General features: G+C 55.1%; 1 protein-coding gene across 1 annotated transcript in view; it reads right to left on the reverse strand.

The window, feature by feature from the left end:
* The window catches only part of CACNG4 (calcium voltage-gated channel auxiliary subunit gamma 4), a 57,922-nt gene extending 47,583 nt beyond the window's left edge, over positions 1 to 10,339 (reverse strand). The window contains 1 exon segment of the mRNA XM_032321782.1: positions 9,862 to 10,339. Coding sequence (XP_032177673.1) covers positions 9,862 to 10,081 — 220 coding nt within the window. The 5' untranslated portion in view covers positions 10,082 to 10,339.
* Positions 10,340 to 24,928: the final 14,589 nt, after the last annotated feature.

The following is a 24,928-nucleotide window of genomic DNA, read 5'->3' on the forward strand; positions in this document are numbered from 1 at the left end:
CGCTGGCCAGCAGCAGCTCATGTGATATGGGAGGCTGCTGCCCACATACGCTTCCTTGCTAAGTACGTGCAAAGGTCCTGTCCCCTCTGCAAGTGCCTCCGTGGGAGCGGCCATGGCCTTGCCAGCACCTTCCCACTGCATAGTCCCCTAACCCCAGTGGGGGACAGTGGACAAAAGGAGGATGCAGGGAAGAGGGAAGGAGTAAGGAGGGAGGGGGGGGAGGGGTGGGGAGATAAAGGGAGAAGGAGGGAGGCGGGGGCCAGGACGGAGGGAAGCGCAGGTGTCACTTGCCAATCGGCCAAACGAGCAAACCGAGGCTCTGCGGGGTCGAGGGACAAGCAGAAGGCGGTTCAGATGGTCAGTGGCAGGGTTGGGATCCAGCCATAGGTCTCCTGACCCCCGTTCTGACGTGTCCACAGCCCAGCATCCTGTCCTCCTCGGTCACAGCCCGGATCCCGCCACACAGGAGTTCGCAGCGACAGCCTCAGTGCCAGGAAATGTGATGCAGCGACTCTCAGCCCGGGTGGCTGCCGTCACCGCTCTGGGCACTGCCTTGGTGCTAGACCTTATTTCAACTCCTAATGGAGAGCCCTTGGGTTCTGATTTTATGGTTCACAGAAGCCACTCGAGCAGTTCTGCCTCAAGAGGTGATGACACGGCACCATGTTCTCCCCTGGCCCGAACATCCCCGGAGAAGCTCCGTGTCTTCCTGTTCCCAGACGCTGGGGGCCAGTGAGCTGACCCCGGGCCCCGCTCAAGCCCGCTGCAAACGCAGAACAACTTTGTTCTTCTGGGGAAATTTCCAATGTTCCGGAAACATGGAACCAGGGAGAAGGTAATCCTGCCTTGAATATACCTACAAGATGCCAGGCGCCTCGGAGGTAATTTTGCACAAAACCCTTTGCATATAACCGTGAGGTGTTCTCACAAAACCTTCCCAGCGACCCCAGGGGCTATCCCACCATGAAGGGACTGGTGTTTGGCGGGGGTTAGGTACCTTGATGAGTGGCCGTCCGGACTCAAGCCCACGTCCGGACTCAAGCCCACGTCCGTATGACTTCAGGGCTGGGTGTACGGTGCTTCCTTGTGGGCTAGTGGGGGCTGGGAAAGTGAGCTGCCGTGGGCATTTAGTCCTGCCGTGCTCCTCTGGGGCCAGCGGGTGATGGAGACAGCCAGGGCAGATGATGAGCCGGGGAAGCTGACCGGCCTTAGCTAATGGGTTTTCTCCCAGGCTCTGGAGCTGGGCTTGGGTCAAAAAGTCCCTGTGGTCTTTCCACACTCTCAGAGACGGGGCAATGGCCAGGGAGGAGGAGGGACACCTAACCAGCTCTTGGGAGGACCTCTGCCTCTGTGGGCTTGGTGTGGTGGGAGGCACAGAAGGGTGGATGTCGGCAGGAAGGACCTGGCTTCGGGTGTGCAATCCTTGGAATTGGGGGAGGGGCGGGAGAGGCAGGGGAAGGGTGAGGGCTGTTAGGGTTACAAGCTTTGCTAGCTGGAGGCTGGGGGTTGGCTGGTTTCTTAGGGGAGGTTGGCTTGAAGGACCTTGGAGGTCGGGGAGAGGGGTGGAAATGAGGTGACAGATCCTGATGTTTAGGGGAGCAAAATAATCAGATTACTCTTCGGACCCAGCATCCCCAACAGGGTGGCTCCCAGGCCCCATCCCGGCTCCAGGAAAGCGGGAGGGTAGGGGGAGCCAACCTCAGGCATGGCTGAGTATGGTGTCACAGTCTGTCATCTCTGAGCTGGCAGAGTCCTCCAGGGGCAGGACCGTCTGCTTTGCAAAAACCCCGGAGCTTCCCTAGGAGGGTCATCGGGCCGCAGCCCTGTCCTGCCACTGCAGAGAAATCACAGAGCGCGTGAAATGCAAAGGGGCATTTCTACACCTGGGAACCTGCTGGGAAACTCCTGAGTCCTCCCCAGGGTTGTCCTAACAAGCATTCCGTTTGCGGAGTATCTACTCTGTGTTTGTGCGCTGGGCACTTTCACATTTGTTGCTTCATTATCTTATTTTCCAGGTATGTGAACAACTCAGAGAGGTTAAGTAACCTGCCCCAAGCAGCACAGTTACCTGGGAAAGCCGGGATTTGAACTGAAAACCTGGCCTCCTGCCTCGCCACCCCCCCCCCCCCCACCACGCTGCCTTTTCAACAGAGTCTACTTTAATGTGATAAAAGGAAGCAGGGAATACTTTGCTCCCAGGCCTCCGTATCAGAGACAATCAGGCTTCTCTCCAGCAGAGATCTCCTCTACCATGTGCATACTGGCCACCCCACGTTTGGTCATGCTCTCCTGTCTGTCCCTAGTACCGGGAAGCTCAGGGACAAGCGGTGGCCCATCTCCAGCAACACAGCCAGCCTCTGCAGCGTGCTTTTTGTGTGCTAATCGGACTCAACCATCACCTTACTTTCCTGCTCTTGTTTCTACTTCTGACCCAATGTCTCCTCCACTTTTTTTTTTTTTTTTTTTTTTTTTTTTTAGATCGGGGCCCTTTCTTCCTTTCTCTCTTTTTTTGGAGGGAGAGGAACTAAATAAGTAAAATCGTATGATATCATTTTCACAGCTTTGAAAGGTTTTCACATAAAGAAAATTGTTACGTTCGAAAAGGAATGTCCTTCGTCTGGTACCACATCCTGACTCTCAGTTCAGAAGAGACAGTCTCATCAGTACCCTCTGAGCGCCAGGGGGGTAAAGAGAAGGATTGCGAGGGGTATGGAGCGGGGGGTCTTGGGCGTGGCCCTGGGGTTAGAACCAGCGTGTTCTCTAACTGACCCCGATTTCAGGGATCTGGCCGGTGCTCACGTGTCCTTACCGGAGGCCAGGGGCTGCTGCTCTGAGTGTGTGTTTGTGGGTTAACTGTGATGGAGCTGATGAGCTGTGGCAGAGGAAGGCCCGGAGGGAGTGAGTTCCCTTCATCTCCCTGTGTTTCTTGCTGCCTAGTGTCCAGCCTCTGCCCCCATGCCCGCCTGAGGGAAGGCTATGCCCAGCGAGCCCTAACCAGGCAGTCCCTACACCCCCTTCTGCCCCAGGTCTGTTACCAACAAGCCGTGTGACCTTGGATGAGTCACTTTGCCTCCTTGGCCTTGGGTTTCCTTTGCTTGCAGAGTGTGAGGCTCGGGCCTCATGGGCAGGTCCCATCTCTAGTGTGGACACACGCTGGGGTGTCACAGGCAGGGGTGAGCTGGGTCCCCTGTAAGTCATTACTCTTAAGAAGGGAATAGAAGTGACCCTTTCTGCCACCAGTCACCTAAAGCAGATGCCACCTCGTTCTATCTGTACATATGGTTTCTTGAAGGAATGCGACAAGAGTGGGGATCCTACCAGCTGCCAGAAATCGGGTCCGCCCCAGCCCCCCACCTAAAGGCTGACTCCCTTAGAGCAGCCTCCACAGAGACTTAATTTTGCTTCCCCACTCTGCCCCCCACGCCACCATGCCCAGGGGTCACTGGGCAACGTCTGGGAGTATTTTGGTTATCAGAACTTGGCAGCAGAGGGATGCTCCTGGCTTCTGGTGGGGAGAAGCCAGAGACGCCATTGAACTGCCTACAGCCCACAGGACAGCCCCCGCCACCAAGAAGGACCCAGCCCCAAATGTCGCTGTCCTGCCGTTGAGAAACCCTGTCCCGGGGTGACGGGCAATTGATGATGAATCCAGACACTCGGGCCCGTGATGCCAGAGTGGTCCTCCTGAGTTACCCTCCTCGGGACTTCCCAGCATGACTTCCGGTGGAGGGCATGTTGGGTGGTCGCGCCAAATCCTGGAACCCCCATGGGTACATGCTTGATTTCCCTTCCCGTTCCTGCTCCTTCCTCCGTGTTCCCCACTCGGCCATGGCCGTGCCGTCTCGCAGCTGCCATAGCCCCAGATCCAGGAGTCAATGCAGGCAGTCAGCCTTGACTCCTCACCTCCCCTTGCCCATCCTTCTCTCCACTTCTCCCCACCTCTGCTGCCATTCGGGTCCCTGGCAGTGAGGACCAGACTGGTCTCCTGGTGGCCTCCCTTGCCTTCCAGAGTCTCCACTCCCCATGTGCAGCTGAAGACTCTTCTAAAACCATAAGTCAGGTCAATTTACTCCCCAGCCCCAAACTCCTCAAAGCATTGATCTTGATCCTGACCTCCAGGAGCCTCTCGAGGACCCCCACGCGGTGCTGGAGCCCTGCCCGGCCTTTCCTGCCTCAGAGCCTCAGCCTGCCTTTTCCTCTTCCTGGAAGGTTTTCCTTCTTCCTCCGGTCCTCTGACAGCTCTTCCCTGTCCCCTTAACCGATGGCAACCCTCCCCAGCCTCTCCCAGCACACCTCCGCTCTGCATCCATCCTAACCCTCATCCATGCCTGGAAACGTCAGCTACCCCATGAGAATGTTGGCTCCGGGAGAGCAGGGACCGACTCTGTCCCGTCCGCCGTGTGACAGAGAGCCTCACGCGCCTGACACAGAGCAGGTACTCGGCGAGCATGTGTGGAATGAAAATAAGTGAGTGGATTGGATGAATGAATGAATAAAAAGAAGCAGGCCCGGCAGATTGGTGCCTTAGAGCCTTTCTGCGTGTGTGTCTTAGCAGAAAAAAAGGTCAGGAGTCACTGAACCAAGTAATCTTCAGAGGTTCTTCTGGCCAGAGGAGCCCTGCCCCCCCTCCCCCTGCTGGCCCGTGTGTGGAAGCCTCATGAACCTGATTCAACCAGGAGGCTGGGGGCAGGGGGCTCTCTGGGGCTTATATAGCTGAAAGCCAGAAATGGAAGGAAAGTTCCAGAGCAGCTAGGCCCCTCCCTTCAGGCCCACCAGGCCCTCTTCCGCAGTTCTGGTTTGGCTACACCGTTCTTTGCCTCCCTTGGCTTCTGAGACTCTGGGTTTGACGACCCGAGGTCTCTTCCACTGCATTTCTGTGACGACAGCCCCCAAATCTCGAGTCTCTGCATCTGAAGAGACTGACCCAGGAGATTTATTTTAAAGAGCTGCTGCGTTCCCACTGAGCCTCTCTGAAGCCCCTCACGGGGGGGGGGTCCTCCAAAGCCGGCTCTGTGGTGAGGTCCTTAAATCAGACCCCTGGGAACCCCAGCCTCTCCTCACGAAGTCAGCGGGTCCAGTTCAAAGGAGCTGGGTTGTTCTTACAAGAAGAGAGAAAGCCGCAAAGAACAAAGCAGGACATTAAGGGAAGGTAGACAGGAGAAGGGGCTGCCAGGGCCCCTTCCTGAGTGGCTAGAGAGTGAGCCCCGGGGAAGCAGGCGCAGGAAGGGAGATCAGCCCTCTACCAGACCGAATGCTGGTGTCCTTCTGAAATTCCTATATGTGGACAAAATTTGTACAGGTTGACGCTCTAACCCCCTGGGGTACTTGGCAGTGGGGCTCTGGAGGTGGTGACTAGGTTTAGATGAGGTCTGAGGTGGTGGTCGGGGTGGGGGTTCCTCATGATGGGGTTAATGCCCTGATAAGGAGAGACCAGAGAGCTTGCACTCCTCCCTGTGAGGACACGGTGAGAAGGGGGCTACCTGCAAGCCAAGAGCCAAATTGGCTGGCACTTGATCTTGGCTTTCCGGCCTCCAGAACTCTAAGAAATAAATGTTGCTTAAGCCAATGGGATAAGACAACACCCTCACTCACCCCTTCCCAAATCTGTGTGGTTCAAATAAAGGACATCCTCTGGCTGGTGGAAAGCGGGCTCATCTATTCAGACAGAAGACATTCTACAGCACTCAAGAGCTCTGACCATCGGAAGCCTCATCTTCCACATCTATGAAAGGCAGGTAATTAATATTTGCCTTGAACTATGGTTGACAGTTACACGAACTTACGGAGTCCTGCACGGAGGTCTTCACCAAGTGATGGGCATCTTTATCAACACCAGAGGGCAAAGGAGAGCCGGTGGGTGAGGTGACTAGCTGAGGGAGACCTGCTCTGGCTACTGTCCCCCAACCCGGGCTTGACTGGACAGGCTGCCTGTGAGTTTTCGCAAGAGAAAATGAAAGCAAACACAGACAGGAAAAGTTCCCAGCGCAGTGCCTGGGAGTGGAGTGGGTGTGGAACGGACGTTATTTGAATCAAAACGTCTCTGAATGGTCCTATGTTGGGAGTGTGGTAAGGCAAATCTTCCCAGCACCTGCCTGGAAAGGGTTCCTAGTGTCCTGGAGGAGGAAGCCCCGCCCCCCCGCAACTGGGCGGGGCCTGGGCGGGCTGAAGCCCCTGGCTAGTCCCTGAGAGTTGTCTTCTGGCTCCCCTGGCCCCGAGATGCAGTACTAACAGTTTCTTTTTCTCTGTGTTCCATAACGTGAATGAAGTCTGGGTTTACTGGGTGAGAGGCGTTGCTCGGGTGAGGGTGGTGGGTCCCTCACGGACCCTGACCTCCAGCGGCCCCCGCGGACACTCCGGAACTAAGAGCGGGCGTGGGGACTTTCCCAGGACACAGTGCACGCTCCCTAATGCTTGCTTACATTCCATACCTCGCCTAATTGCAAGACGCATTAGAGATTGAGCAAATGCTGGTTGGTGATACCTACGAGGGAAAAGTCCACAAAGATTTAGGACTTCTTTCCCGTGTCCCCAGCATTGGGCTGAGTGTCACCAAAGACACAAAGAAAGAATGAGGTGGGCTTGGGAAGGAAGGGAGCAGGAGGCCGATAGTGATGGGGATGGGCTAGTCCAGAACGTGGTAGAAGAAGAGAGAGACAGAAACAGAGACAGAGGCAGAAACAGACAAAGAGAGAAGAGAAGGGGAGGGGAGGAGAGAGGGGAGAGAGAAGGAAAGGGGAGGGGAGGGGAGGGGAGAAAGAGTATGTTATGCAATTTGGGCATCACTTGTACATTCTCACTTCTGAATGCCTTCATGCTGCTGTCAGCCCAACCTCAGAGCTAGGCTCCGCTGGGTAGTCAAGTACTTGGTTCTATTTTTAATGGCAACCCAGAAGCTGTTTGGGAAAGGGCAGGATGACATGGTGGGAAGAGCTTTGTAGTGAGACAAAGGCTCAAATCTGGCCCAGCAGCCTCCTACCTGGGTGCCTCCGGGCAAGTGCCTCACCCTCTCTGAGCCTCTATACCCTCAGCTGCCTACAGGGATGCAGACAGTATCCTCTTGGGGCTGTTGTGAACGTGCCGTGGGCTAACATGCACAGACTCCGAGCGCTTGTCCGATAGAGAGGATCTGGGGTAGCGGGGTGCAGAAAGAGGCTGGGGTGACGCCAGCACTGCTTGGCTGGGGGCGGGCCTGTCCGACTGCTGGGATGCCTTCAGTACGCAGAGGGCTCGGCTCTCCGGTCCCAGCAGCATCATTGACGGGAGACAACCAGGAAATGGAATCACTGTCGCCAGCAAACCCTCAGTCACAACCAGTGTTTTGTTAGTGGCCCTGCTCCAATATTTCTCTAGGTTCAGCCCAGAGGCTTGATCTTTTCTTTTCTCTCTGCCCCCACCCCCCATGTAAAGCTTTGGGAGCACTTGGCTAGAGAACAGGTGGAAATCATGCCTTTTACACACAAAGCCAACACTGGGGGGGGGGCGGTCCCCAGGGAGGGGCATGGGATCCCTGTGCTTCCTGGGTCCCCGCCTGGACGCTCTCTAGCAGGTGGAGGCCTCACAGATGTCAGGCGATTGTGCTTCCCCGAGGTGAGCCAGCAGTTTCCACCCAGGTCCAGGGAAGGATGATCCTAGCCACAACAAGGAATCCTGAACCAGCCCTCCTGGTCCTGGGTTGGTCCGAGGGTGGTCCAGCCCTTGGATGTGGCCTGGTTTGGCCCTCAGAACCCCTGAGCTGGTGGGTGGGGAATGACAGAGGCAGCTCAGTTCTTATGGTGAAGTCCCCCAGATGGCAATTCTCCACCCTCCCTCCGCCAGCGGAGCCAGCTGCCCAGATCGGCTTGGGGCTCTCTTGATGAACACCGAGTGCAAACGGCTCGAGGCAGCTGGCAAGATGCTAAGTGCAGCATCAATCCTAATTAGGATGAGGAATTAATAAAGGAGGCATTCGAGCCGCTCTGCAGAGGCCGGGGCTCGCCGCTGTGGAGGAGTTAGTTCCGATTCCCACTGGGAAACTGGGAGGCTTGGGGTCCACAGGTGCCTTCGGGTGATGACAGCGGCATGACTTACTGTGCCCCCCGAGCCTCTGTGAGGGAGAACATGGGGGCTCTGCGGCCCCTGTTCTGTGTCTAATTCAGGTGCCGTGGCTGGTAGTGACGTGGGTACATTCTCCAGATGAGAAGAGTAGGTGTTTGTGATCTGAGCAATTGCACACCAGAAATGATGTTTTTCAAAAGAAAAGAGGAGGGTGTGATCGTGGGCCCACCGATCCTTTGTGTGGCTTGCTTCCCAAACGACTGATTGCACCTATGCCCGCTCCTCCAAGACTCCACTTAGCCCTGGCACTAAACTCCAAATTGCAAAGGGCAAGGCAGCCGCGTCTGGGAGAGGGTGTGGGGGGCAGAGGTGGGCAGGATTCCCGAGAAGGCAGGTCTAGGAGGAGGGGAAAGGGAGCAAGTTCAGCCTTCCCGAGCCGACCCAGCTCTACAAAGCCTCTTTTTATATGACTCCAAATGCGGCCAGAAAAAGGGCCATCTCTTTAAGAGCTTCCTACCAACCTCCACCAAGCTCCAAACCCGCTAAACTATTTGCAGGGGCTGTAACTGCAGTAAGGAAGGCTGGGTGTGTGGGAGAACTCCTCGAATGACGGAAGGGCGGAGTTAACACACGGGAAAAGGTTACAGAAAAAGAAAGAGGAAACTCTGTCCAAGGATATCGGAAAGGAACGCTCCGCCAACTCCCCCCATCCCTTTTCCGATCTGAAAGCCAAGACCAAAGCGGCAGGCCCCGTTCACAACCTGGCTGGGACCAGACCGCCCTTCCACAGCCACCTGTTAGTTCCCGTTCCGCAGCGGGGCGGGCTGGAGGCGCTGAAGTCGGGCGCATTTTGCCATTGGAGGCGTCCGGGCCCCTCCCGCAGAGGGAGCGGTCCCCTTGGTCCCGGGACACCCAATCCCGGCCCCCAGAGGCATTCCAACCTTGCAACACCTACTTCACGCCCCCCTCGCGCACCCGTAGGGCGCCGCGGCCGCCCCTCTTGCACCGACGGGGCGGCCACGCCCCTCCCAGGCAGTTGTTGGTCCGCGGGTCGCCCCTACGCACTCTGGCGTCCTGCCGAGGTCTCCCGCAGCCTCCCTGCCGAGGGACCGCGACGAAGGACTTGCTCCCCTAGTCTGGGGTGGGGGGCAGCCTCGGTGACGCACCCCTCCCTCCCCGCCGAGCAGGGAGCAGCGGGCCGGGGCCCCGTGGAGGAGTAGGCGGCGGAGCAGGGTCTGGGTGGCGTCAGGCTCCGGCGACCCAGGTCGCCCAGAGCCGCTCGGAGCACAGCCCCCACCCCCACCCCCACCCCTCGGTCCGGGCCTGGAGCGAGCGAGGAGCGGCCCCAGCGCTCCCCGCCCCCGGCCGGCCCCGCCCCAGGATGGCCAGTTCCCATAGCAATCGCACAGACACCGGTTGCCAAGCAACCCCTCCCCCTCCTCCCTCCCCTCCTCTCCGGTCCGCTCCCCCCAACTCCAGCCTCCTCCCGCCCCCACGCCATCCTCCACCTCCCCCGGGGGCTCCGGCGCGGCCCCTCGGGATCGCTCCGGTCTCGGGCTGCACGCGCGCCCGTGTGAGTTTCCGTGTGTTTCATTGTGTCTGTGTGCGAGGGGGTGTGCGTGTGCGTGGAGTTTGTGGGATCGGCTTGAGGGACCCCGAGCTGGTGCACAGCTGGCCGCGAGGGGACCCGCCCGCTCGCTCCGGCTCCTTTGTGTGTCGCGCGGAGCCAGTGCCGCGCCCACCCCCTTCCCGGCCGGCACCCCGGGCAGGGTGTGCGTGTGCGTGTGTGTGTGTCGGGAGGTGGGTGGGTGCCGCGGCCGGCCGTACCTTCGATGCAGCACACCCGCCACAGCCCCGAGTGGGTGAGGTCGCCGCGGGCGCGGCGGGGCGCGGGCCCGTCGTCCATGGTCAGGTTGGTGCCGTTGCAGATGTGCGCGCTGGAGTAGAGCCAGTAGTCGGTGCCGATGGCGATGGCCATGAGCGAGAAGGCGGCGAAGGCTCCGGCCGTGGTCAGCAGCATCTGCAGCCCGCGGTCGCATCGCACCATGGTGGGCGCCTCATAGTCCGCCGCCCGCCGGCCCGGCCCGCCGCGCCCGCCCGCCCTCCTCCCTCCGCGCGCCGCTCCGGGGGCGCCCGGGCTGGGGGGCCGAGGGCCGGGGGGCGGCGCCGCGCTGCGCGCTCCGACCCCGCGCCCCGGGCGTGCCTGCGCTCGGGCCCCGCCGGGGCTCAAACTCCGAGGCGCGGCGGCGAGTGAGGGCTGCGCGGGCCGCCGGGCGGGCTGGCGGCGGAGGCCGGGGGCTCCTCCCTCTCGGCCCGCCCTCCCGGCTCGGCCCGCGCCTCCGCCCCGCGCCCTCCGCGCCTCCGCCCGCCGCCGCCGCGCTCCGGGCCCGCGCCCCGCTCCTTTCGGCGCCGCCCCTCGCGCCTCGGCCCCCGCCCGGCTTCGCGCTCCCCTCTCGGCCCCTCTCCCCCGGCCCGGATTTTCTCTTCCCCCGCTCCTCTCCCCTCTCCGCGCTCGCACGCGCTCTCGCCTCCTCTCCCAGGGTTCATTCACATTATTGGAGCGAAGGAAGCCGAGGCACGGGTTCCCGGGAGGACGGAAGGGGAACCGCGTTGCCAGCCACCTCGCTTACTCAACCCAGGACATCCAGCCTTCCCTTAGATGGCCCGGGGACTCTTTCATTTGTGGAGTGTGTGCGTGTGTGCGCGTGCGGGGGGTGGCCCTCCTTGCCCCGTGTACAAATCTGTGCCTTTACCTGGCGATGGATGGTGTAGGCGTAATCTGGCAGTGGGAATGTTCCGGTCAGATTTCCAGAAGCCCCAGATGTGGGTCACAGCTGAGAGATATTACAGGCCAAGCCAGGCCCTGGCCCCTTCCCTCCCCCACCTAACTGCTCCTGCCCCCACCAGCTCCTCCAGGGGACCCAGAATTTGGGGTTGAGGGAGAAAAGGGGTGTCAGCCAGAGGTCATTTGGGAAGAACATAGCATCCCTGTTAGGCAGAGCGGTAATGGGGTTGTGATTGGAGAGGGGGCTCCCCTCCATTATTACATTTCTGGGTGCTTTATTCCTGTGAGTCCAGGAACACCCTAGTTGTAGCCAATTCAAGCACGGCAGCCCTCAGCTGTTCCCCTCTTTCTTCTTGCTCCCTCCTGAATACCTTTATTTCTTTTTGCCTTTCCCTCCACTGGAGCTTAACTGGCTTTCCCTCACCTCTGTCCCTTTATTGCCAGTCTCTGCCTCCAGCCCTGCTGGCTTCACTTAATTGCCTTTGCTGCTGGCATGATCCCAACCTAGACACGCTCCCTTCTCCCAGAGCCAATGCGGGCTCCTTCCCCTTCAAAACCTCAGCTCCAAACTCTTCTCTCCAAAAGGTCTTCGGAGACAAGCCCCGGGATGTCCAGCGTGACATCATTCTGTCCCTCCCCAAAGCTCGTGTGGTTGGCACCCTTGATGGTTGCCCTGGGGCTGCTGCCCTGGACCCCCAGGAAACTGAAAGAAGTGTGCCAAGAGTTGCTATTCTTCTTGTGAGGTGCAGACTAAATGTCACCTCCATTTCTAGCACCTTCCCTGGCCCCCGCGACCCAAGGAAAATTAATGACCTCATGCTGGAATTAGTGGTCTCTCTTCCATGAGCCTGTGAGCCTTTCTCATATCTGATGTATGTGGTAAGGAGTGGAGAAATGTTTGCAGACTGAGAGGTGTTCCTTGTGCCCTGGAAAATCAGAGTCTGACTGGGGGACACTAGAGCCTATAAATAAAACCCAAGATAATGTAGCCCAAGGACCAGGCTAGCTGCATTAATTCATATTTGTGGCCCCTTCTCCTGCTTTTGGGGTATCTGTTCGTGGGTACCCTGAGTCTCAGAGGACGAGAGCTGTCACCTGTATTCTACTTTCATCCACCTGTCACCCGATCTGGGGTTCTGTACACAGCAGGTGCCCAATGTATGCCTGAAGGTGCACACCTGGTGTGAGATGGCTTACTCTGACTCAGAGCAGGGCTGCCTTCCTATGTCCCTAATATCCACAAGGATAAATTCTAGGTTCTGTCCCCAGAAGCACCGAGAAGGGTAGATCTCAAGCTTTCTTCTTCTTGTTGTTACTGTTCTTCTTCTTCTCCTCCTTAAGGAGCAAATCTTTGCCTCAAATTAAATCTTAAACAGAAGCCCCAGATAAATAGACCAAGTCTCCTACCAGTTAGCCATGTAGGTCAGGGCTGGCATAGCTCTGGTTAAACAGGGGCCCCAGATTACCTGTACCCACCCACCTACACCACCCCCTGTAGCCCCGAGAGCACCCCTGTGGACCTAGGGTTCCAAGAAATATGGTGTGAAAACCAGCATCCTGAGCCTGCTTCTGGGTCCCTCGGGGACATCCTTTCCACTCCGTCCTGCTTGCAGTCTTTCTCGGGGACTTTGAGAGAAATAAATGGAACCAAGATAAACAGATCTTATTTATCTGTGGGGTGGAGCGGGAGTGAGAAGCTTCCCTCAGTCTGCTCTTAGGCCTGGGAAGTGATGCACGCGTGATGGGGCCTTCTTCCAAGCCAGCGATCCTCATGTTAATCCCACGGAAACAGAACGGAAATCTTCATTCATCAGAGCCCGAATGGACCAGTTCCCACCAGCATTCCCAGGAGCATGTGGGAGAGTGCAGATAGCCCTGTACTGGGAGCCAAGATGTCAGCATCTCAGCCTGCCTCCATCACTAACTGTGGGTGATCTTGGACAAGCCAGAACCACCTGAGAGAAAGACACCTCTCCAGCCCCCCCTTTCAGATGCTTTTGAGGATCAAATAGAGTACCTTGCACATTGCATACACTTAGCGACTTAGTGATCATTTGTGGAATCAGTAGTAAATACTGCCTCCCCTTTTTTTGAGACAGTGAGCGGACATATGTTACTACATCATCTGTTATTCTCACTGTTATCGCCCTTACAATACCTGGGGAATCCAAGGCCCAGAGAAGTTGACTAACTCGCTCAAGGTCTCACACCTGCAAGGTCTCAGCTCAGATCCCAATAACCAGAATATTTCAAGGGCACCAAACTGCCTCTTGGTCCTTGTCGAGTGCTGCTTGACTGTGTTACATATATATATGACATGTTGGACGTGGGAGAAGGGGACCCCAATGGGGCTTAGCAACTTGCCTTTCTATCTGTGGACGCCCAACCGGCAGCCATGCTTAGTCCCGAGATGGCCAGGGTGTAGACTGTGGAGTCAAATAAGGACTTGACCGCCGGTGAAGGGAGCTGGAGCAAACTCAAGACTGTCTGAGACCATTCATCATGCCTGGGTGAGCACAATTTAAATCTGGAAATTTCTGCTCAGCCGGATTAGAGAACTCTAAATGGCAGTGTTTAAGGGCTGCCTGAGGTCCCCGGAGTTTCTCCCATGTGACATTTCCAGTTCCGAGGGAGGGATGTGTCTTTTGCTTACTCAGGAGGAGGTTCTGGGCTGGTCTTGTTCTGGAGACACCGGACACTTGGCATCTTCCCTCGGGGAGCTGCTCAGTGTCAGATCCACAGTGGGGGGAGGGGCCAACTCACTGTACTCATTACTACCTCTGTGGACAGCTGAGCAGGTGGAGGTGTTTAGATCAGTCCTTTGAAGCCATCTTTTTCAACACAAACGGGTTTCTTTCCCTTTCACCTGCTCATTTGGGTAATGACCACAATTCTTCACTTTACTCTGGCTGTGAGGACAAATGAATGAGCTCCGAACCCTCCGACCAACCCAGCTCCGGGGTGAGGCGGCGGGGCAGTGGCCGTGGGAGGGCAGTACGCATTAGACTGTGCATGCTGTGTAACGGGCATGTCAAAGCCGCCCAGCATCTGTAGTCAGAAGGAAGGGAGAGGCCCTCCGCCAGCGAGGGGGAACACGGTTCCGAGAGCCCTTATTAAAAGCTTTGCTTTCCCCCTTTGTCCTCCAGAAATAATGACCTTCGGGTGGCAACTTTTTGTACTATCTCATTTCCATGCCCAAAGCAGATGGTTCTGCTGATTTTAGAAGACTTAATGGGGCGGGGGCGGGGGTGGGGGGGGGAGGGGGATATTTGGAGAGCCAGGGAGATATTTCCGGTGAATTGACAGAAAGAGTGATTTTGATTTTCTATAGCACAGGGTTGAGGATGAGACTTAGAAGGTTCCGGGGCTTGGCTCAGTGTGGAGGCTTATCTGTAGCCCATCCAAGCTGCTCAGAATCCAAGAAGAATGCCTCTAGATCCTGGTACGGACAGCCTCCCCCGTCAGATTATGCACACCGCAAGAATGGCTTTTTTTCTTTTTCTTCATATTTCAGTAGGTTCCTTTGAGGAGGAGCGCAGATCCGAAAATGCTCCTTGGCTTTATGTATTCAAGTTTATTCCATTTCATTTGCTTATCACTTATATCCCATTCAAGGTGGCTGGGCCCGGATATGCAGCCTTCTTTCTCAGCCCTGCCACAGTGAAGCGGTGGGGTGCTCACTATCTCCACGCCAGGCCAGCGCCTGGAAGTGCAGAGGGAAGAGCACCTGCGTTCCCCGAGTGCCCTCTCTGTGCTGCCTCCTATATGGGCATCGTTTCATCTCATCATGGCAACAAGCACATAAGGTCGATGCCTTTACCCCCATTCTGTAGGAGACGCACCTGCAGCCACACAGAATCAACAACTGCGCTGGGATTTGAACCCAGTTCTGCCCGAGCCCAGCCAGGGTGAGCCAGCTAACAGAGGGCGCCGGGGCTCAGGGTCTTCCAAGTCCCTCTGCCCACATCTGCTTCCTCCGCTTCTCTTCTTTCATGTCTTCATCCAGATGAAATCAGGTTCAAATGACCATCAAGGTCACAGGAGGGTGGAGAGGTTAAGGAGGGGCTGCGTCTTGCAACCCCAGGGGCGGGGCGGTGAGTGGACAAGGGAGTGAGGATGAGGCACATTCCCCATTTCTTGGGCAGGTAGGTTGAGCGGGGCTGCTGTCAGGGGCTGGAACCAGCCTTAGGAGCCTGCCTTCTTCCTCCTCCTCCTGCCTGGTTCCTACTCCCAGTGCCTGTCTTGATGCTGGCCAGAGTGGAAGGCAGAAGGCCACCCCTGATCTGGGGTCCTCCGACTGCCACCCCGCCGCCCCAGGTTTTTCTGTTTACTGTCAGTGGGAGGGGAAGGCAGTGGCCTGCTGTCAGTGTTGCACAGCGAACAAAGCGGCCAACTATGAGCAAAGTCCGTGTGGGCTTTTTGAAGACCTGTGTGTTTTCAAACCGGATCCCACTAGGGGCTGCACTCAGTCGCAGGCTGGGCGGTCTCCCCCGCTAGAATTTGTTCCAGAACCAGCCCCGCTGATGAGCATATTGATATTAATGGCCTGACTTGGCCAAAGCTTCCGGCACAGCACGCCTGATAGTTAGCTGGTTATTCTGAGAACATTCTTTTCAAAACACTCAACAGGACAAACAGGCCGAGAGGTTCCTTTGTCCACAGACGGCCTCTGAAACTGAGCCGACTCTCAAAGGACTGAGAAGAACACTCCAAGGAAGAAATCGGCGGCCCAGGGAGTGCAAGCATTTGAAACGGCGGGCTGGGTGGAGAGCACGGCCGGCGGCAGCCCCGTCCTGCAACGGACGCGTAGCGTTTGTGCTTTCGCCAGAGCGGAGCTTTTAATTCCTAAAATATAACAGCCCTGGGCAGGAGCCTGCAAGAACCGGCAGCGGTTCATGCAGAACTTTGCTGCCAAGTGCCTGGCTGTGGAGGGCAAGGTCAGGTGCACGGTCCATCTGGCTACTTTCGGCTCCTGAGTGGCCCTTTCCCTTGCATCTCCTGCCTCCCTCATTCTCTCAGTGGCCTGCCCGGGGGCGGGGTGGTCGGGGGACGGGACTGGCTACCCTCAGCCCTTGTGGAGCTGTGTTTGCTACCGACTGGGGGAGTTTGCTTTATCCAGAGATTTCTTTCTGAATCATGGATATCAATGGAATATTTGCACTCTGCCGCCTCCGTTGGCTATCCCCGCTCATGTCCTTATTGAAGGGCTGCTGCATCTTTGCTGCTTTTCTCTCCACGGCCTTTTCTTGTGAACAGGAAAGGAAAGGTCACTGGGTTCAGGGTGACCCAGGTTTCTAGTCGTGCTCTGTCACTTGCAGCTGTGTGGCCTTGGACTAGTGGCTCAAGCTCTCTGGGCTTCAGAACAGTGGCGACCCAGACACCTGCCTGCTGGGGTTGTTTGCAGATTTAGGAGCCTGGGCAAGACACTGTCGCAACAGTGCTGAGAGCTGAAGCTTCCGGAACATTCCACAAGCACCAGGCTCCTTTCTAAATGCTTTACTGCGCTGTATGGGACTCACTTGGTTTACTCCCAAACTCTTTGAAGCAGCCGTATTATATGAATCCTCATCCAAGAGGTGAGCAAGACACAGGGCTGGTAAATCCCTCACCAAGGGATGTACCCACCTGTGAACCTTAACAGTCAGGCTCCAGAACCCATGCTTATAATTTTGATTTAATATGTGCTTAATAAATGGTAGCTTTCATTAACTCACTCATTAATGCCCCCTAACAGTTAGGTTTAAGTTACTCAGTATCCTCCTCCACGAATAATCACTGACTTTATGAGACTCAAGTATTCCTTTGTAAGAAAACTTCTCCAGTCCAGAAATACGGGATTTTTTTTCACTGGGCCCCTCTCTGTCCATTCCTTTTGTCTTCTGGAAACCTATCAATGTGGGTCTTCTGGGTGACAAAGACATTATTATTATTATTATTAGAAAATGCAGGAGAGGGGCATAGGAAGAGGGAGAATCTTAAGCAGGCTTTATGCTGGGCCACGCGGAGCTCGATCTCACGACTTTGAGCCAAAATCAAGAGTCGGATACTTAACCGATTGTGCCAACCAGAGACACCAACAGACATTATTAAAATCATGGCCGTCGACCGTCAAAACTCTGTGGCCAGAGGAGAGCAGGCCCTGAGGCGCCCAGTGGTGTAGGATTCCGAGCCAAGGCCAGCTCCTCAGTCCTCCCCAGCCACCACGTGGCCCAGCAGCACCGGCCCTGGGAGAGCCGCCGGAAGAAGCTGCAGAGGACGGGTGATGGGCCTGGCCCCAGCTGACCGAGCCAAGGTGGTCTGAAATCAGCGGGTGTCCCCTGGTAGATGAGCATCACATGAAATCAGAAATAATACTTACCGTATGAATGATGGGTGCAGCCAAGATTTTGGGGTTCTTTTCAAGCGGTCTGCAGAATCACCGGGTTCTTCTCTGACGTGTCTGCTGGGAAGTACCTGCTCCCTGGCATGGCCTCAGGGTCTTCTCCCCACCCCCACCCCCAGACCAAAGCACCACTGGGCAGAGCGAGTGCTTAGACACTCACATCCAGCTCCACACTTGGCTGGGTCTGATAACAGACCATTTCCAGGTAAACAGGGGATGGAAAATGAATTGACTTCCTAGAGGAAAGATGTTAAGTGCTTTAGATTCTTTTAAATTCAGGGAGAAGGATTCTTTAGCTGGTGCTGTGTCTGTGGAGGGTGTTGTCCCCTGGAGGATGGCACCTGTCCTCTGGTGACCCCTACCCAGAGGGGGACACCCTGAGGCAGCTCTGCCATTACCTGCAGGTAATGGCGCTGAGCATCCGGGAACCAGGTGCTGTGTCTCCCCCTTCCCTGACCCACTGCCCCATTGGGCTCCTCTGCACACCCAAGTCTAACCATCTCTTGTCCCACATGCTGGATTTGTGATGCGATGGCCCCCACAGCAGCTTTCATTTACTGGAACGTTATGTATGCAGTAGCACTCTATAACAACCCAAACGTTGCTATCCCCATTTTACAGATGATGAAATGGAGGCTTTACGGAGACAAGTAACTTATTCACGGTCAAGGCTAATACACGGAAGAGCTAGGATTCCGGAGTAGGATTGGCTGTCTCTAGGGAACACGTTCTTGCCATAACTCAATACTTTTCAACCCCGGATGCCCTTGACAATGGCCTAGGGGGACTTTGGGGATATACACCCCACTCCTAGAGATTCTGACCACTCTGGAATGGGGCTTGAACATCAGTATTTTTTTTAAAGCTCCCAAGTGATTCCTAACGTATAGCCCGGGAAAGAATCTGGACACAAAGCCATGATTCCTTTGGACCCAAGGTCTCCTGGAAAGAGTTTGGCTTTTGACTAAATTCATTGCCAGCAAGCACAGCCCAACTCAGACCCTGCGGTAACTGACAGGGAGCGGTGGGCTGGGGAGCCCCTGGTATCGTCTGGGCTGGCTGTGCCTAGGGTGAGTGGGGAAAGCAGCTGTTCTGCTGGTTAACATCTGGGAGATTCTACAAAGCTCTCATGACCACTTCTAGCCCTGCAAGCAAGCCGACCTGCCCTGTCTCCAGTGTGGGTCATGCTGTCCGCCTGTGTCTGCCTTCTCACCCAGCAGGTGGGAAACGCCCAGCAGGGAGCCCTGGCCAGGGCTGTGGCTCTACCGAAGGCCTCCTGGGCTGGGAGAGCCTGGCGACACAGGGGCCAAGCCAGCATCGTCTTCTCCAGCACCTTATCCCACTAATAACTGGAATCTGCTGTGGGAAGCTGGTCACCCTCCCCTCCCCACTCCTCTGGTTTAGCTGGGAAAGTCAGGGAGCTTTGGCATCCGACCAGAGGGCGGGAAGGATGAGACGTGGACAGTGGTGCTAATGGTGGGGGAGGGGTGTCCCGTGCCTGGCTCATGTGGGGGTTTGGGGCTGTGGGATGTCAAGTGGCAGACGTACCTGGTCTCTCAGGATGCCCCGGGGCCCCAAACACTCCTCCCTCTGTCTGGGCCCCAAGCTCCTCCTCCCTCTGCCTCGGCCAATTCCCAGCAAGCCACCCGCTGCACTTGCCAATAGAGCCAGATGCTGCTTTAGGGAAAATACCTTCTGGAGTTTGTTGTCTGAGTCCTCCCAGCTGACACCCACGGTGGAGAAGATGTGTCAGGATAAATGAAAAATCTCTTCATAAATATTTGAAAAAGGCAAAAAGGAAAAGAAGAAGAAGAAGAAGAAGAAAAAAAAAAAAAGAACCCCGAACTCCCCGCGTTTGGGAACATCTTAGTGACTGCTGCTAACAGACAGGATGCAGGTCACGAACATCCCTCAGTTTGTAGTACGATCCCAGGGAAGGCTGGCAGGAACCCCAGGGTTAGTTCAGGGGCCCCTCCCCCGGCTCATCCTGGGGCTCCGGGGAGAGGACAGACCTGTCCGGCCTGCTTATGGAAGCCACAGAGCACGCGCAGATGCCGAGCTGCCCTTTATCCATAATGCATAATTGTGTCTTTAAACTCCACTGCCATGGGACTTTATTACAAGTAGAGCACAGGCTAAAGAGGCTTACGGGGGGCCCCTGGGAGGAGAGTGAAGAGGCCCTGGGGGCCGGTGCCCACAGCAGGAAGACAATGGCACGCCCCAGGCCCGTGAGTCCAAGGTTGGGGGCCCCCTCCCAACTCACACGCCCTCCGGAGGGTGCGGCTAAGGGGAGATAGGGCGCTTCGAGGCCGGGACTCCCCAGTAAAAGGGGGCGCTGCTCAGGTTCGATTATTAAAGAAACTCACCACCCAGGGACAGCATCTTGGCCTCAACCCTGAGATTCCGGGTCTGACCACATCAGCCCTGTGCGCCCCTGGGATCAGAAACTGGGGCTCCCAGCAACACCGGTGCCCTACCTATGGTCTCTACACATGCCTTCCTGCCTCCCTCATGCCAGCTCACTTGCCTGCCTCGGGGGCCTGGTTCCTGCCCCTCTTGTGATCCCAGCAAATGGACTCTGCAACCTGGAGAGAAGAGAAGGGCCCATCGGAGCAGGAACTGGGCTGAGGCAGGGTCTCCAGAGGACAGAACCCTGGAGTGGACAATCTAAGCGTGGGTGCCTGAGGTGAACTTGGAAAGACAGATGTGTTCGAGGCCCCCGAAGACCCGTGCACCCCGTGGAAGGTCTCCTGTCCGCTAGAGCCTCTCTGCCCTGAGAGCTGGGCGCACGGCCTCCCTCCCACTCCGCAGCAGCGGACACCCTTCAGTCTCTGGAGCTGGTGTCATCACAACAGCAGGTGGCCTTCAGCCCAGGCTGGAGTATAAGGAGGAGGAGGCCACCTGGGAACTGGGTGTGTGTGACGAGGTGTTTGTCCCCAAGCCTGGGATGCGAGGTCACAGAGACCTTGACCGAGGCATTTGGAGCCGCATTTCTCATTGACATGTGTTTCAGGATTCTCCAGAGAAACAGATCTCTAAGAGGAGATTTATTATGGGAATCTGCTCCCAAAATTATGGAGGCTAAGAAGTCCCACGATGCACGGTCTGCAGGCTGGAGAACCGGGAAGGCTGGTGGCATAATTCAGTCTTCGTCCAAATTCAGTCCAATTCAGTCTCGTAGTTGAAAAATATGAGAACCGCGAGCTCTGAGGTCCAAGGCCAGAAAAAGATGGATGTCCCAGCTCTGGATCAGAGAAAGCCAGAGAGAGAATTCACCCTTCCTCTGCCTTTCTGTTGCAGTTAGGCCGTCCGTGCATGGAGAATGCTTCCCCTGAGCTGGGGAGGGCCATCTCCACTCAGTCCACTGGCTCACATACACGAATTTCTTCCAGAAACACCCTCACAGACGCGCTCAGAAATCGTCTTTGATCAACCTCTGGGCATCCCTCAGCCCAAGCCGGTTAACACGCAGAATGAACCGTCACAGCCCACGTCCTCCGCACGCACAGGTATCGGAATATTAACTGATTTCAGGAGGAGGCTGGGAGCAGGAGAGCGCGGAGGCTGGGCCGTGCCACGGTGACTCAAATTCTCTGTGGCATTCGGACTCTGAGTCAGTTCTACCCGGAATGCTGCACTCTGGCCGCCGTTCCAGCACCCTCCAGAGAAGCCAGTGGTGCTCACAAGCCTCCCCGAGAAGTAAGCCGGCTGGGAAACAGGGTCTGCTTCTCGCAGAGCCTCCCAGGTGCACGTTGCACGTGTCCAGTCCACGGCCGTGCTCACTGGCTTCTCAAAAGTGCCTGGCCTTGGGTCGCTCGAATTCTCTTTGACGAGGGATCATGAAAGGTAAAGCAGAATCGCTCATTCAGTTACTCAGTAGGTACATGGAGCAGGTTGCTTCGGAGGTCCCCCAAAGGGGATGTCCTTGTCCTAGTACCCGGACCCTTAAACGTGACCTTATTTGGAAAAAGGTTCTTTGCAGACGTGATCAAGTGGGGGTTCTTGAGGTCACCCCGAGTTAGAGCGGGCCCTAAGTCCAGGGACAAGTGTCCTTATAAGGGAATGGGAGGAGACACACAGGCAGGGAACGGACGGACGCAGACAGGAAGTCAAGGAATGCCAAGGATTTCCGGCAGGCACCAGAAGGTAGGGGAGAAGCATGGCACGGAGTCTTCCTCAGAGCTTCCAGAAGGAACCAACCCAGTCACCACCTTGATGTTAGAATTTTGTCCTCTTGAACGTGAAAAAATAAATATGTATTTTTTTAAACTACCCTGTTCGTGGTTGTTTGTGACGGTGGCCCTAGGACCCAAAGGCAAGGAACAGGTGAGGGCTCCCAGGTCAAAGGCAATGGATTCCCCATCGTAGCGATGCACAGAGAAGTGGTCTCACTTGAAACGTCACATTCACAGACAGGCTTTTCCAGAAGGCCCCGTGTGCCTCGAGAACCTCTTCTTTCTTTGTCGGAACCTTTCGTCTTAGCTCTTCTGTAGTCATTAAAAGGCTGATATGTTTAGTGTCTGACTTTTCCACACACACAGCAAACCCTAAGAGGGTGGAGGCCATCTCTGTTTTATTCAATTCTGAGCCTCCACCCTCTCATGTAGGGCCCAGCATGGAGAAATGCCCAATATATACGTATTTGTTGAATGAGAAGATAAGTAAATAGCTTCCCTGAGCCATAGGAGGTAGTAAAGAAGGACCTACACTCGGGACGCCTTGGTGGCTCAGTTGATGAAGCATCTGAGTCTTGATTTCGGCTTAGGTCATGATCTCAGGGTCATGGGATTGGGCCCTCCATCAGGCTCTGTGCTCAGCACGGAGTCTGCTTGTCCCTCTCCCTCTGCTCTCTCTCTCTCTTTAAAATAAATAAAATCTTTTAAAAATTTAAAAAGAAAACAAAAACATGCTTAAAAAAAAAAAAGAACCCACACTTGTGTGGCAAACTTCTCCTGAGACCCTACAAGTTTATTATCTCATGATAGCAGGCTTGGAAATGTAATTACTTTGTTTTTCTCTCTCCTCCAAATGCCTTGTTTTTAAAGTTCAGGTTTTTTTTTTTTCTTTTTCCCACTTGTGGAGTAAATAACCCCTAGGATGGCAGAAAGGGAAGGGTAGGCTCAGGAAAGAGCATACTTGCTCAAAGTCAGACCCCCAGAAGGAAAACTTCCTGTCAAACAGAACATCTGATGAAAGTTAAAATGCTCTTGCAGAAATAAATTGGTTGCCCTAGCAACCAATTTCTTCTGGTTCTCCCCCAGAAGAAAAACATAGAAAGAGAAGCGGGGGGGGGGGGGGATGTCAGCTAACTCTGGTCTCAGCTTTGGAGAAGGAGCTGTCCAGCTAGAACTGGGGGAAGCAATGGTGACCTGTCTCACGTTACTGGCCTAGAAGGATGCCGGCACGCTTGCCTCCGTCTGGGCAGTGGGGTCCCTCCCCTGAGCTGCATTCACCCCCTGTATTGCCTTCCTGGCCGGCTCTCGTGGGCAGCAGAGCATATGACCTCCTCCAGACAATGTCTCTTGCCCCCTCTCAAAGTTGTATTAAAATGCTCCTGTATTAAAATGCTCTTTAAAGAGACCCTGTTCTGGGTCCTTCGATCATGAGTAATCAACTTCCAAAAGACTCTCATTGTAAATTCAGATTTTTATCTATCTACAGTTTTCCAGCGTGGAATCCACCCACCTGTGCCAGGAGAGTTCACCAAAGGCATCTGAGCAGGGAGTGAGCGCTCAGAGGTGCCTCTTGATGGTGCATATGGGGTTCGTGGGGGAATGACAGCCCACTTACGGGGGAGAGGGGCAGCGACGGGACGTTGAGCGCAGTGGTGTGGGAGGGTGGGTGCAGGCACGTTTTTATGAAATGTGGTGGTCCTGGTGAGCGGGCAGCACAACCTTAGCTGGTTTTCTCTGAGCAGATTATCCATTGAGGGTGTGAGTCTAGAGAAGCACTTGTCCCGGGTTTGATAGCGGTGAAAATGCCCAAAGAATGTTCATTGCACTCACTCCTTTTTGCTCGGTCTTTGGATCCTGTCTTTGGGAGGTGGGATAATGTCTTCCCAAAGAAGCCAGTGTCCTGGTCCTGGGAACCTGAGGATATATTACATTATGGGAGAAGGTGGAATAAAGGTCGCTAATCAGCAGACTTTAAGATGGGGGCTTATCCTGGCTTATCGGGGTGGGCTCAGCAGCATCACGAGGGTCCTTAAAAGTGGAAGAGGAAGGCACAAGAGAGGCTCAGCGTGATATCACATGAGAGAACGGTTGTTGGCCTTGAGGATGGAGGAGAGGGCCCGAGCCACAGAACGCAGGCGGCTTCTAGAAGCTGGAGAGGCCAGGAGATGGATTTCCCCATAGAGCCTCTGGAAAGGAACACTGCCCTGCCGACCCTTAACTTTAATCCTGCAATCCTGGAGACCCATTTTGGAAGTTCGAATGACACAAAGGTAGGATAACCATTTCGTGTTGTTTCAGGCCTCAGACCGTGTGGTAATTTGTTACAGCAGCCCTAGGGCACCGATCTGCCTTGAAGCACCAGGCCCCGTGCCAGGTCCTGGGGGCACAGGGTCCACGGAGGCAAGGCTGCCACCCCCATGAGGTTTTATAGTCCAGAGAAGGGGGAAGCCAGGAAAATCAACAGTGGAGGCCTAGTAACGTAAGGGGTAGAGTGCAGTGGGGGTGGCAGAGGGTAGGGAAAGTGTCCCAGGATAACTTTTGAAAAATGGACTCAAAGGATTGACTAGTGAAAGATCGGCTGGGTACGATGTCCAAGATGGAGGGAGGACATGGCCAGTGGGGGTGGGGGGGCTTGCAATGCACTGCTGAGAGAAGCAGCATGGTGAGCTAGGCTAGGCATGACAGAGCTACGTGAGGCAGCGTGAACTAAGCCAAGTACTGTAGAACTAAGCCAAGTACTATAGAACTAAGAAAGTACTGTAGAACTAAGCTAAGTACTGCAGAACTAACTTAGGTACTGTAGAATTAAGTCAAGTACTATAGAACTAAGCTAGGTACATAGAACTAAGCCAAGTACTATAGAACTAAGCTAAGTAGCATAGAACTAAGCTAAGTACTATAGAACTAGGCCAAGTACTGTAGAATTAAGCCAAGTACTATAGAATTAAGCTAAGTACTGTAGAACTAAGCCAAGTACTGTAGAACTAAGCTAAGTAGCATGGAACTAAGCTAGGCACTATAGAACTAAACTAAGTACTGTAGAACTAAGCTAAGTACCATAGAACTAGGCCAAGTACTATAGAATTAAGCCAAGTACTGTAGAACTAAGCTACATACTGTAGAACTAAGCCAAGTACTATAGAACTAAGCTAAGTACCATAGAACTAGACCAAGTACTATAGAATTAAGCCAAGTACTACAGAACTAAGCTAAGTACCATAGAACTAGGCCAAGTACTATAGAATTAAGCCAAGTACTATAGAACTAAGCTAAGTACTGTAGAACTAAGCTAAGTACTATAGAACTAAGCTAAGTACTGTAGAACTAAGCCAGATATTGTAGAACTAAGCCAAGTACTTCAGAACTAAGCCAAGGATTATAGAACTAGGCCAAGTACTATAGAACTAAACCAAGTACTATAGAACTAAGCTAAGTACTGTAGAACTAAGCACTGTGAGCTAAGATCAGAACTGTAGAGCTAAGCTAGACACTATGAGCTAAGTAGGATAGAACTAAGTTAGGTACTGTGAACTAAGCTAAGCACTGTGAAAC

Source organism: Mustela erminea, chromosome 18 (genome assembly GCF_009829155.1).
Source record: "Mustela erminea isolate mMusErm1 chromosome 18, mMusErm1.Pri, whole genome shotgun sequence".
Classification (NCBI taxonomy): domain Eukaryota; kingdom Metazoa; phylum Chordata; class Mammalia; order Carnivora; family Mustelidae; genus Mustela; species Mustela erminea.